This window comes from Pelophylax lessonae, assembly GCF_965119305.1.
Source record: "Pelophylax lessonae genome assembly, chromosome: 5".
Classification (NCBI taxonomy): Eukaryota; Metazoa; Chordata; class Amphibia; order Anura; family Ranidae; genus Pelophylax; species Pelophylax lessonae.
In genome coordinates this window covers 68,867,345-68,882,062 of record NC_138772.1, presented here as the reverse complement: position 1 = coordinate 68,882,062, position 14,718 = coordinate 68,867,345, and the positions used below count along the sequence as shown (strand labels likewise).

The 14,718-nt window shown below is 46.1% G+C and overlaps 1 protein-coding gene across 1 annotated transcript in view; it reads right to left on the bottom strand.

Annotated features, from left to right (window-relative positions):
- ARL5B (ARF like GTPase 5B) overlaps window positions 1-14,718 on the bottom strand; it is a 122,945-nt gene that overhangs the window by 14,650 nt on the left and 93,577 nt on the right. The window contains exon 5 of the mRNA XM_082258807.1: window positions 8,438-8,589. Within this exon, the coding sequence (XP_082114933.1) occupies window positions 8,438-8,589 (152 nt within the window). The remainder of the gene's footprint in view (window positions 1-8,437; window positions 8,590-14,718) is intronic.

Sequence of the window (14,718 nt, the reverse complement as noted above, 5' to 3'; positions counted from 1 at the left end):
ACATGTTTACATTGTATCCTTTCGTAGTTTACAATACAAATTTCAGAATAGTCTACTAGCAAAGCATAGCATAAACTTTTCAAGATTAAAGTTTGATCAAGTGAGCCACAATTCATGAAGCAAAATGCTATATCGAGCCATTCAAACACAGAATAAACTCACCATTGCCATCTTGCTTTAAACTATATTATATTAATATATATATATATATATATATATATATATATATATATATATATATAAAAATCTAGATCTGTCCAGCTTAATTCCGGAGCGGTGCATACCATTTTTTTATTGTACCATATAACAGAAGAGAATAATAAAGAATACTGCACTCCTGAACTAAAGAGTTTTTTTTTTTTTTTTTTTATTTGGAATTGCAGAATATCTGTTACCGCACCACTCCTAAAGGATATCTAGGGGCATAGCATACACTTTCATTTTATACCATCAGAACAAGAATACAAACTAGAGTTATTTGACAATCCAATTTAAGCTTAATTGAAAATTCTCCTTTTACATTTGAGTTCTGTCTGTCCGCTGGTCACCTCTTGCCACAACTTCTTGGATTCCCTGCATGCTTTGTAGCTTCTTCTCTGCAGTTTACTTTTGGATTTCTAAAAACTACACATCCCATGGTACCTTGCTGCCTGCAAGCAGCGATTCCTGTAATGACTGCGCCTCCCGAAACTCCTCCTCTCAGCACCTCTTTAGTTCTGAAGGTAGGCTCTGAAATGTGTGACACAGCAGTGCCTACATGTTACAGAATCCCAAGTAGTAAATGTATGTGGATCTTCATAAAGTTTACAAACTTCAAGATACTTCAGAGTAGTAGGAGTAGACTAGAAATAATTAAAGCCTATTTATGGTCAAAATTTAAAAATCAAAAAGATAATGTTATGTTTCAAAGTGGTGTTCAACTCCCATTGCACACAATTCTACGGTCTTATCAATATGATAGTCTGCCCTACTGGCCAACAAGAATACGCAGGAGATGGGAAAGGTAAAGCGGTCAGGAAATTTTAGAGCACTGCTGGTCAAAGACCTAACATTTTGTCATAAGTGCAGGCTTTTGGAAGTTACAAGTACATATACATTAAGTGTGCAGCAATGCTTTGTTTTTTGCCCTGACAAGTTTCCTTAAAAGCAGATGTCAATATTGCGTCCCAACAGTAGCCACATACACAACACGCACATTTCGCATTTGCCCCCACCCTCATTGGATAAGATCATATAGGAGTCATTTATACACAGTTTGTATTTAGTTTCAGGGAGGAAATGCACACACACTCAGGGAAAACATACAACCTTTATGTACATAGTGCTGAGGGATGGGCAAAAAAGTCCAATATTAAATCTAAAGAGTTTGTTCCCTTCAGTAAAAAATGGATTTTTGTAAAATCTTACCGTAAAATCCTTTTCTCTTAGCTCATCGACAGACGTAGTCCTCGGTGATACACCACCTTCGGGTTATGTTACCTCCGCAGGAGCAGGACTAGACAGGAAATTAAAAAGCTCTGGCCACACCCTAGGGGCAGTCCCAGAGGGTATATCCTCTCTCTCTCTGCCTCAGCAAATCAGTTATGTGAAAAAGCAGTGCTTAGAGAATTTAACCCAACCCAACTCCAAAACAGAGGGGCGGGGACTACGTCTGTCGATGAGCTAAGAGAAAAGGATTTTACGGTAAGATTTTACAAAAATCCATTTTTCTCTAGCGCTCATCGACAGACGTAGTCCTCGGTGATACACCACCTTCGGGACGTCCCAGAGCAGTATCACAACTGAGGGGTGGGAAAATGGAAATCAAATCCCAATCTAGAAGGCCCAACCGGTGCCAACTAGAAGTTTACAATGCTCATCCTTAATGATGAGACTCAACAAAAAAATTTTCAAACAGAAAAAAACCCTCGAGGTAGACCACCGGTCTCCTCAAATTGCGGCCTGCAAAACCTTGCGGCCAAATGAGGCATCCGCCGATGCCGTCACATCAATTTTATAGAATTTAGTAAAGGTATGTACCGACGACCAAGTGGCCGCCTTACATACCTGGACCACTGACGCCTGATGGCGAAAGGCCCAGGAAGTACTGAGCGCTCGAGTGGAGTGCGCCCTAACAGGGAACGGAGGACTCTGACCCTTAATAGAATAAGCCTGTACCACCGTTTGTCTAATCCATTTGGCAATGGTCGCGGCAGATGCAGGCAAACCCTTTCTGGGGCCATCCGTGATCACAAAAAGTGAATCCGTCTTACGGAATGATTCCGTAGCTTTCAGGTATACCCTGATTGCCCGAACCACATCCAAGGAATGCAACGCATGTTCCCGATGATGCTTGGGCTGAGGACACAAGGAAGGTAGTACAATATCTTCATTCAGATGAAAATCTGAAACCACCTTAGGAAGAAAAGATGGCTTAGGATGAAGTACTACCTTATCCCTATGAATCACTAGGTATGGGGACTGGCATGATAATGCAGCCAGTTCTGACACCCTGCGAGCAGAAGTAATAGCCACCAAGAAGACCACCTTCTGGGATAAAGTAAGCAAGGGAATCTCCCTGATGTTTTCAAAGGGAGGTTTCTGTAGAACCGACAAAACCAAATTAAGATCCCAGGGCGGTAAGGGCGCGCGGACTGGAGGAGCCAGGTGCCGCACCCCCTGGATGAAATTCCGCACCAAGGATTTGGTAGCTAAAGGTTTCTGAAAGAAGATTGCTAATGCTGAAACTTGACCCTTGATGGTGCTCAAGGCTAGCTTCTGCTCAACCCCTTGTTGCAAAAAGGCCAATATTCGAGACACCGAATAGGTACGTGGAGGAAATCCTAAAGATTCGCACCACCCAATATAAGTCTTCCATGTGTGATAATAGACTTTGCTGGAAGTCGCTTTCCTTGCTTTAATAAGGGTAGGAATGACTGAAGTAGACAAACCTCTGTCCTTCAGTACTTGGGTCTCAATGGCCAGGCCATTAAAACCAGCGACTGTAAAGCACGAAGGTAAATAGGTCCTTGAGACTACAGACACTCCCTGAGACGAAGTTCCCACGGAACGTCTGCGACTAACATGTCCAAGTCGGCCAGGCCGGCTTGAAGAGGCCAGCCTAGAATTTCTAGGACCACTGGCGCTGATTGGATCTGAACCAGGCGTCCCTAGAGCTATCTGGCCCCGACCATCCGAGAAAGTCTGGTCGTTTTCTGTTCCCACACATTTATCAGATACCTGATAGTTATCAGGAAAGGTGATCTTTTCTGGTTGAACCTCAGGGACCGAAGTCACCCGACTAGAGGCTACTTGGCCTATCTGGTCAATCAGATCCGATTCCTGTGAGGTATCGGGACTAATCTTAGGAAAAGGTAAAGGAAAAGATCTATACAGGGAACGGTAACTACCGCTTCCTGTACTTAAATGTTGGAAGGGAAGAATCGCACCGGTAGTAGTGGTTGATGCTCGATCTAATGTCCTGAATACCGGTGAAAACGTCCCCCCACCCTGAAATTGGGTGGGGGCGCACCTTCAGGCTGTGTACTCCTTTACTTCGGGTTTGGCTGGGTTGGTCCTCTGCTTGTCCGACCAGCCCTTCTTGAACCCTCCTGGAGGAGTCTTGCCTTTCCCGGAAGTACCAGCCGGGCGCCCTTTATGGGCGGTAAAGAAAGGTCCTCGCTTGTTGCGAGGTTCCTTAGCTTTTGCAGCCTGTGGCAAAAAAGTACTCTTGCCCCCGGTGGCATCCTTAATGATTTCATCTAGGTTGGCTCCAAATAGACGATTCCCCTGGAAAGGGAGATTGGTCAAAGTATTTTTGGAACCTAGGTCAGCTGACCAGCATTTTAACCACAGCACACGTCTGAGGATCACTGCTAACTTAGATGCATGCCCTAACAAGGGAGTAGTGTCCAAGGCTGCGTCACAGATAAACCGTAGCCCTTGTATGATCTGTTCTATCAAATCAGATGTCTCCTGGGGAATATCTTTTCCCCTAAGATCTTGGCGTACCATTTTCGCCCATTCTGTAAGTGTCTGGGAAACTAGACCAATAACAATTACTGGTCTAAATGCTGACCCTATCAGAGAAAAGATAGTGCGGGACTCCGCTTCTATCTTTCGATCCACCGGATCCTTAAAGGACGAAGTGTCCTCCACTGGAATAACCGTGGCTTTATTCAGCCTGGAAATAGGCGGATCCACGACTGGTGGTACCGTCCATTTCTTAATGATGGATTCCTCAAACGGATAGCGTCTAGCAATACGCTTGGAAATAGTAAAGGTACGTTTAGAATGTTCCCATTCTCCTTTAATCTGATTTCCAAAACATTTAGGTACAGGAAAAGCCTTCGCCGTCTTGATGGGCTTATTAGTCCCAAAAGGCCTCTCTGTTTCAGTTGCCTCTGCCGGTAAAGCCTCAAGTTTTAAGGTTTCTTGCACTGCCACAACTAGTGCGTCCACCAATGCTTCTTCCTGAATTATAGCAGGAGAAGAAGCGTCCTCCTCACTGTCTGAGGGGGCTTTACCTGGGATAACAGCCCTTGCAGAGGAACCTGCAACTGCAGTGACCATCTCTGAATCAGAGTCAGAGGTGTCAGATAGTATAGGGGTAGGCGGGGGTCGCTTCCTTGACCCCCGTCCCTGACAGGCCGCCTCCACCCGAGCCACCATAGACTCCAACATTGCTGTAAATGACTCTATACTCTGTACACCGGCGGGTCCCGAGGCCCCCTCGAGGGAAACAGGTGGGGGAATATGTGTGGCAGGGTCCATAATAACTCCAGTTACTTCCTGGATGATATAATTCAAAGTAAAGAAAAAACTTTTTTTTTTTTTTTTTTTTGACCCTCAGCGCCACAAAAAAAAACCCCTTAGTGTTACCTGCTAGGGATCCCTATCGATCGAGAGAGAGAGAGATAGACCCCCAGGCTCACCACTTGATGTTCAGAGTTGAACTGCAACAGCTTACAGCGCTGTCTTAGACAAACAGGAAGTCTTTTGGCTGGCTGCCCAGGAAGAAAGGAGGCGGCTCCGCCCCTCTGCACGCCTTCCGGCGCCTCCCCCAAGCTCCACGAGGTGTAGAATCACCTAAAACATGGCCGCCCCCATGCTGGAGACACGAGGCTACGCCAAAATGGCGGCTCGTGCGATCCAGCAAAAAAAAATGGCGGCGGCCTGTGCTGACTAGCGGTGTGCTGCAGGCACACAACACTCTCTCTGCATGGGGATATGGCGTGGTTGGCGGTACCGGCCCTGGCGGACCGCATGGCCATTCGGGAGGCCTGCTATTAGCTGGAGATCTGACTTGGAAGGCAGTCTACATGTCCATGGCTTCTGACTGGTAGGTAGCTTATACTTAACCCATAAGATTCCCAGAATGCCACAGATTACATTTTTAAAAAACATGTATACAATAGATTGTTAGCTCCCAAACCAAGCCTCCTGGCTTTTTGTACACATAAAATCACACTCAAAGTAGGAGGATTTGTGACATGTTATAGGATAGAAAGAAACTCTTTCTTACCATACAGAGAGGGGCCCGCGTTCACCACAAAACCCGTCAGGGAAAAAGGGGGAACATACTACTCACCATACCGGAACCAGGCGGGCACCAACTCCTGACAGTACCCCTCTCCACCGGGGCGGGAGGGCTGTCGACCGATACGGACGCCGTGACTCATGGTCTTTGGCGTTTCAGCGAGACGTTTAACTCGCGGGTTCAGTCCTTTTAATGGGACTTTGTCGCGGCCGACCCAGCGCGGAGCTATGGCCTGCACGCGCTCGTAGGCTGAACTGGGGTGACCACCGGATCTCAACATCCAGCCCGTCGCCCAGTTCAGCTTTCTTGCTTGAAGATCTCACAGGAACACTGGAGAAAAAAAGCTGTCCAAAAATCCTTTTAGAAAAAAATTCTTGCCAGGACCTAAGATCCCAGCAAGGTATCTAGGTCCTTACTCCTAACTAGACAGAAAATAACTGATTTGCTGAGGCAGAGAGAGAGAGGATATACCCTCTGGGACTGCCCCTAGGGTGTGGCCAGAGCTTTTTAATTTCCTGTCTAGTCCTGCTCCTGCGGAGGTAACATAACCCGAAGGTGGTGTATCACCGAGGACTACGTCTGTCGATGAGCGCTAGAGAAATGGTTTTTAAAAACATTGCAATAAATTATGTTCATAAACGCAGGACCTTAGCCACCAATCTAGAGGCCAATTGTCTCACTGGTATACTGGCAGACAGGACTCTTTAGGATTTATGAATGCTGCATGTTAATATGCAGACCTGTTTACTCCCAACGGTCTAAATACATGATGCCATTTCTTTGTATCAAATATAGTCAGATCATTCCCCGCAGAGTGTGGAGCACCCCAGCTGAGTCGTTCTATACTGGTCATGGGAATCTGGCACATGCACTGATCTGAAAGTGGAGACGAAAAGGCCCGGTTACAGAATACAATAGCTAGTCCACTAGACTCCAGCCTTCCCCAACCATTCTAGTGAGGAGTATGCATCAAAGCTTGTAAAAACTGCAGTGGCCTTGGGCAACAGCCAGGTAAATAACAATTGCTTCCTGGTTTGGTAATGCAGCTTCCCGTGTCACCTCTCAGCCTCTAGATAGCTCATATCGAGATCATAGGCTTTTGTGCAATGGGCAGGGGGCTGAGCCAATCGTTTGGCAGGTAAAACAGTGAAAACAAAAACAAATCAATTTCAACCATGCATTTTACCACTTGCCTGGAGTTTTACTTAAAAAAAAAAAAAACTGAAAAACAACAAAGTCAGAGCTGCCCTGGTTGGCTCTTTTAAAGGTGTATGCAACAGGACCCTCACAGCAATAAGGACTTCGACTTCACTACTCAAAGAGATTGTTAAAGGTTTGAATTTTATTTATTTTTTTGAAAACGTCATACTTACCTGCCCTGTGCAATTGTTTGGCACAGTGCAGCCCCAACCCTCTTCTGGGGTACCTCCACCGGAGTTGCCAAGTGCCCCCAAAGCAAGCCACTTGCTATAGGGGCACACGTGCAGGCTTGATCCCGAGACGCACTCTGTCTATTGACACAGAGCGTGGCTTGGCCCTGCCCTCTGCTCTGGCTGTGATTGACCGGAACCAATGGCTCCTGCTGCTGTTGACCGGAACCAATGGCTTCTGTTGTCTCTGAGCCTATCAGTAGGGAGAGAGTCAAGAGAGCCACTGCTCTCATGCAAAGGGCTGGATCAAGACAGGGCTGAAGTATAACTGACATCCCACATCAGTCTCGTTGCCCAGAACACGCCTATTACAGGGAAATGTGTCAGATGGAGCCAAATCTGTCATCTTGCACTGACGTGCCAGCGAGCCCCACGGCCATGCTCTGCGAATGTGTACACCACTTGTTACTTCTCATACATCGTAAGTGCAATAGCTAATTAAATTTTATTTAGTGACACTGCACTATGAAGCTTTTCTTTTTTGGTTTAAGTGATCTTTGGTCTGAATTGCTTGACGGATGGAGTCTAGGGGCTGCTTGAGGGATTCCCATGTGGGGACACCTTTGCTGCAATATATTGACTGGGGCCAAAGACCCATCTGGAGCTTGAACAGTAGGAGCATCGGTTCCTTTTTACTGAGAAAGCGAGTTTAATCTCCTTCATTGTGAGATCGTGTCCATCCGATAAGAGGCTTAAATGTGGGGAAGCACTTTGTTTTTATTCATCACTGCGCACTGCAAGGCAGTTAAGAGATTATGTGGAGTTGGACTTTGCATGGACTCTAATTTCTTTCACTTAAGATAACTGTATATTTGTTACAATTAATGATTTCAGTTTGTATTACATAGTTATACTTGAATCTAGATATTTATATAATTCAATAATTTAAAGGGGCAAGCGCTTTTTTACATTTTAAGTATATAAGGGGCAGATGCACACATTTTTTTTACCTTAATGCAGAGAATCCATTAAAGGTAAAAAAAAAAAAACCTTAAGACAGGGAGTATGAGAACTTTAAGGCCAGCTAACGGACTAGGTGGCAAAAAATGGTTAAACTTGATAGTCTTACTTGGAGGTTCAGAAAGACAGTAGTAACTTCACCTGAGGACTAGTAAATTTCAAGTCCAGGCTGAAGAGGATACTGGGAGAGGAATCTCCAAGAAAGTGAATTTAAAAAGAAAACAAAATATTTGTTGACTGGCATTTTAAAACACAACTAAACAAAGTTTTTCTTCCACTTCCAGCTTGAATGCACAAGAAAAGAAATCAGCCACATTGGAGCTCAGCTGGTCTGCTGTGCAGTAAATCTTTATGGCTTTTATTCCAGAATGTGGCTACCATTACTTGTGCAATTAGGTTTGAAGTGAAGGACAGTGCATCTGGTGAGCTAGCACCCAGAACTGGGTTGGTGCAGGTAGGTACATCAGCAGAACTCCAAATGCTTTAAGATGGTCCTGTTAGTATGCAGAGAGCAATACATTGTACATACCCTTCTCCTGTGAGGGCGCAGCAAGACTGAATATGCCATGGGTGATCTTTTATTGAGCTAAGGGTGAGGTATTTAGATATGTCTGCTGCCGACATGCACCCCTTCATATCCTGCTTGTTTGCGAAGATGAGAACTGCAGCCTTCCGTAAATCCTAAAAAAATAAAATAGACCACAAAGTCAAATGGAAAGAAAAATCACATGAAAGGGCTGTGCCAAAATCTTATGACATATGGAAATCACAGTAGATGATTTGACACGCCTTTGTTCTAAAACAAGCATATACCAAACCATCACAATAAAGGAAACATGAACTATGAAAAATACAAATATGCCTTTGTGGACCTTGACAACCAGTATTTTCACAGGTCATCTTCCATATTCTTCTAGTATAGATTTCTCTTTGTAGTAAGGCAAGTACATTGGTAGAAGTTTGTCTACATGTAAAACCAGCGCTGCAACTTTCATTACAGGGGAGTTCCCTGTAGAAGAGTTTCTCAGCACATACCATTACATATCACCAGGATGGTTTCTGACAGGTTTAAGTGGTATTGTACCTGTTAAAGCCCGAATAACTCTGGAGGGTAAAAAAAAAAAAAGGCAAACCCAAAAGTATTTACAAATAATCATATAGCAAAGGCTTGCTTTTATAAATGTAAGAAATACCATGTGTCATCCAGGGAGTGGGCTTTAATCCTGGGCACCGCATATACACATGCCTCTGTCTGCGCTGGAAGTGCGCTTAATTCCGTGCTCCCAGCACTAAGACTGGGCTGTGTTACAGGACCCGAGTCTCCTCACGATCAGAACCCCAGGGAGGAAAAGATATACTGGGGCTAATTTACTAATACTTGTGCTAATTTACTAAAACTGGAGAGTGCAAAATCTAGTGCAGCTCTGCATAGAAAACAATAAGCTCTAACTTTTTTAACTTGCTTGTTCAATTAAGTTTTGACAATAAAACCTGGAAGCAGATTGGTTTCTATGCAGAGCTGCACCAGATTTTGCAAAAAAAAAAAAAAAAAAAAAAACACTCTAGTCCAGGGCTTGACAAATTTGCCTGAAATCTAGGAGCCAGCTAAAAAAGTTAGGAGCCAGTTTTTTTTTTTTTTTTTTAAACTAACAACCAAGCTTTATTTAATAAAACTGATACTAAATTTACACATAAATACGACTAGAACCCCACTCTTCTATATTGCGCAATTGGATGGAAACAGACTGTCTGTCTCTTTCCATCCGATGCCATCTGATCGGATCCACGGGATGGATAGAAAATAGAACCACCATCCGTCTGTTTTTGGCGGGCAGGGTCAGATGGCGGCAGATTACCGCTCCATAGAGGAGACTGAACGGTCCGATCAGGTCTGCCTGAAAAACTGACAGGCGGACCTGATCAGACAGCCCGTGTGAAAGGGGCCTTCGGCTGTGGCACGGCGATGAGGAAAAAAAAAAAAAAAAAGATATATATATATATTTATATATATTTTTTTTTTTTAATAAGAATTGAAGAAAAAAAAAAAAGAAAACATTTTTTTATTTTTTTTTAATAATTAAAAAAAAAAGAAAAAATTATTATTTTTTTTACATTTAAAAAATAAATTAATAATAATAACCACACTCCCTGTCCACTTACCTTTAAGCAAAGGTAACTGGACAGAGAGATGAAGCCTTAAAAAACTTCCCTCTCTTCTCCTCTTTGGAAGGAGAAGAAAAGGCATTGAGAACATGCATTACTCCCGGCCACCACAAGAGGGCGCCAGTTCCCCTAGCTTCTCATCTCACAGAAGAAGGCCGAAAAGCCGGGGACTAAATTTCTGGACGGCGCGGAAGTCCGTGAACTCGAAGAGGAGGTGGGGGGCGCAAAAGGGACAGGACAGCTCAAGCAGGGCACCCCAGGCGCCAGGTCGCTAATTCTAGTCGCAAATGCGACCTGGCGCCCGGGATTTGTCGAGGCCTGCTCTAGTCAGTGTGTTAACATCATTGTCAGTTAGTGGCAGTGTTAGGGTCTGTGTGTTTTAGGAAAGAAGGAAAAAAAAAAAAAAAAAAAAAAAAAAAAAACTTTGTCTTACCATAAAATCCTTTTCTCTGATGTTCATTGAGGGACACAGCTCCATATCCTCTTTAAACCTTTGGTTATGCTGCTCTCCATAGGAGTAGGCAGAAAAAAAATTTGACTACGCCTCTAGAGCAGTCCTAGCGGGTATAATTCCCACTTCCTGCTATAGGACTTCAGTTTTTAACAAGCAGTGTCAGAAGAATACATAGCCCAACTCAGAGGGTTGGGTGATGTGTCCGACAATGATCAGAGAAAAGGATTTTATGGTAAGACAAAAATACAGTTCTCTTTCGGTCATTGACTAACACAGCTCCATATCTTCTTTGACCCTTGGGACGTCCCAAAGCAGTGTCAATATGAGGGGGTGGGAAAAAACAGCAGTGGATATAATTCCCAAAAGAGGCTAAACATAGCCAACCAGGTAAACTAGGAGCTCAACCAGGAACAACTGGAGCTCACCAACCAGGAAAAAATATACCCTCAAGATGCAGTAGCCTCTGCAACGGCAGCCTGCAAAACTTTGCGGCCGAACGCAACATCCGCAGATGCGAGTACATCCACCTTGTAAAACCTTGTAATGTGTCCACAGACGTCCATGTTGCCGCCTTGCACACCTGGACCACAGACGATTGACCATTCGCCCGGCTCCCACGTCTCTCGACTGAGGTAGACCGCCTGTCAATTTTCCACTCCTGGAATGTGCACAGCAGAGAGGGCTGGAACATATCGTTCTGCCCACCTTAGAATGCCGGCTACTTCTCTGGCCACCAGGGCATGTTGGTGATCCCCTTGATTATTGACATATGCCACAGCCATGGCATTGTCTGATTGAATCCTTACTGGGCACCCCTGCAGACGATCTGTCAACAGAGGCAAGCAAAGCCTAATCACTCGAATCTCCAGGATATTGATCGGCAGACTGAACTCCTCCCGAGTCCAAACCCCTTGAGCCAGAAATGTGCCCAAGACACCTCCCCACCCAGACAGTCTGGCGTCTGAAAACCATTGTCCAGTACAGGGGGGAGAAATAACTTCCCCAGTCAAAGCGTGGAGGAACGGAGCCACCAAATCAAGGATCCCCTCGCACCCCGGCTCAACAGGATCAGAGTGTCTAGAGATTGAGGACACTTGTCCCATTTGGCAAGAGTATCCTTTTGCAAAAGCCTGGTATGGAACAGAGCAAACGGAACCGCCTCGAAGGTGGAGACCATCAAGCCCTGCACTTGCCTGTAAGTCCTGAGAGACGGACGACGGTTGGACAACAGGAGCATAAATGCATGCTTCAACTTCAGCCGTTTCGCCCATGGAAGAAACACCCTGGCTGGGGCTAAACCCAAAGTCTGGCCCAGGTAGTCCAGGTTGTTGGGACAGAGTCAGAGCCGATTTCTGAAAATTCAGCGCCTAGCCCAACTCTTGCAAAGTTCGCACAGTGATGTCCAGATCGTCTTGTAAGAAACGGAGACTCTGCTTGCAGAAGGAGTTCATCCAGGTACCCCAGTACCACAATCCCCCTCTGCCTGAGCAAGGCTAACACCTGGGCCAAACACTTTTGTCATCACCCGAGGAGCTGAGGCGAGACCAAAGGGTAACTTGAATTGATAATGCTCCACTTCCACAGAAAAGGCTGGTGCCCAACATATATAGGGATATGAAGGTAAGCGTCTTTGATATTGATAGATGCCAAAAAATCCCCTTGATAAAAAAGGATGCCACCACCATGCAAATGGACATTATCCGAAATTCCGAATTTGCACATAGCGATTCAGGGCCTTGAGGTCCAAAATCGGACGGACCTTGCCTTCCTTCCTGGGAACAGTAAACAGATTTGAATAAAATCCCCGAAAACGTTCCAACCCATAACCGGCACAATTTCTTCCTGTGCCAGCAGATCCTGCCCCACCCTGTAAAGTCCCTGCAACCGATCCAGGGACAGGCGCAAGTTGGAAGGGAAGAACCTTGCTGGAGGCAAGGACGGAAACTCGATCTTGTAACCGGACCGAAGCAACTCATGGACCCACTTGTGTTGAATGAAAGATCCACGGGTCTGGAAAGAAGCAAAGATGTCCCCCACCCAAGATACGGGTGAGGCCGCCCCTTCAAGCAGAGGAGGGCTCGTCTGTAGAACCAGTGGAACCCACTATTGACTTACCAGCCCAGGGCCTCTTGGAAAGCCAGCGGGACAAAAGGGCTGTTTGCGAGTCGGGAAGAAAGGACGTTTAAGACGAGGCTCTTTGCTCTGGGCAACCTGTGGAAGCAGAGTACTCTTACCTCCCGTAAGACCTTCCATAGAAGCTCCGAACAGGAGATCTCCTACAAAAGGGAGGTCAACACCTTTTTAGAAGCCTGGTCCGCAGACCAGTATTTCAGCCAAATCATGTGGCGAAGGGTCACAGCTGTCATAGACACTCTGCAGGCTAAATGGGCTGTATCCAGAGAGGCATCACAGATATACTGCAACCCCTGTATAAACTGATCCGCCAGCTCAGGAGGATGTTGACCCCCTTTCAAATTCTGACGCAGGTGGTTTAGCCCATTCCGTTAAGGCCTGGAAGACCAAGGTGATGGCAAACACCGGCCTTAAAAGTGAACCTGCCACGGTGTAAAGGTATCAGACCAGAGCCTCAGCTGTCTTGTCCACAGAGTCTTTAAAAAGACGGGGAATCCTCCACCGGAAGAAGCTTGGCTTTATTAATCTGGAAACCTGAGAATCCACCACCTGAGGAACTGTCAGTTTCTTCAAAAGGGACTCTTCACAGGGATACCTCCTAGCGAAACGCTTAAGTCTCCCAACCATGCGTTTCAGGTATCACCACTGACCCTCGACAATCTCGTCAAAACAGGAAGGAAAGGGGTACACTTTAGTCACCTTGGATGGTCTACCATGCGGGTACCAAATTGCACAGATGCAGCATTAGTGGTGTCCTTTAATTTTAAAGTTTCCAGCGCCTCCACAAGCACCTTCTCATGCTCGGCTGTAGTGGAATAGGATTCATCCTCACTGTTACAGCACTCAGGGTGCAAGGACGTAGACCCAGTTGGTTGACCCGCGTCCGCAGCCGCCAAATCCACCTCAGAATCTGAGAAGGCAGAGGAGAAAGGTGAAGGCGGAGTGCGCCTCTTGCTAGGCCGCTTTTGAAAGGCTATATCAACTTTAGACACAAGTGCCTGCAGGACCACCATCATGGCCGCCAGGCTTCCGAGAGTGGGTCAGGTGGTGACATGCTCCAGGGCCTTCATGGTTAATCTGGAGGCCACCCACAATATGTAAAAAAAATTGCAATAAAAAAAAAGAACTCTCAACGCCGCAGCGGTAGTACTACAAGTCCCAGCACACCAGCGGCGCTGCTATAGCAGAAAGAGGGAGCTGGACACCCTCAGGGACTCACCACCACCGACTTAGGGAAGGATGCAGAGTGCCAAGCTGCTTGCCATGCAGGGATCAGAGAGAAGGAGTAAGTGCCGTCACTGTTACTAGAGGCCCACCGCCTCAATATCGCTCCACAGACTACAAGAAAATGGCCGCCACATTGAGTTTAATGGGAAACTCAAAAAACATGGCCGCAGGACTACACAAACATGGCCGCTGAAGCTGTAGTACAGCCATCTACAAAAAAATGGTGGCATCATGGGCAGGGGAACTGCGCTAGGTGGGGGGGGGGGGGGGGCAGGCAGGAAGGAAGGACGGGGGGGCCTACCAACCTGAGGAAAGGGTCCGCGTCCACCCCAAATTTTCCCAGAGGAGAGGGGGGACACTACTCACCACACCTGGGAACCAAGCGGGCACCCTCCAGGCAGACCACCGCACCATCTTGGAATGGGGGTGCTGAGGCCAGAGGTACACTGTGACTCAGGTCGTGACCAGGGCTTTGCGTCCCCGCGAGGTGTTTCCCTCACTGGCCATCCCCAATCCAGTGGGGCTATGTCGCAGCCAACCTAGCGTGGAGCTAAAGTTAGGTCATGCTCACTGGCCAGACTGGGAAGACTAAGGATCTAGGATATCCAGTGCGTTGCCCAGTCCGGCTCTTGATTTAAGTTCTCACAGGAACAGAAAATACAAGAAAAAATGTAATTTAAAAAAGGGAAAAAATGCCAGGACCAGAGATCCCAGCAAACAACCAGGTCTTTACTCCTGACTAGACAGAAAAAAAAAACTAAGTCCTAAAGCAGGAAGTGGGAAGTATACCCCCTAGGACTGCCCTAGGGGCGCAGTCAAATTTGTTTTCTCCT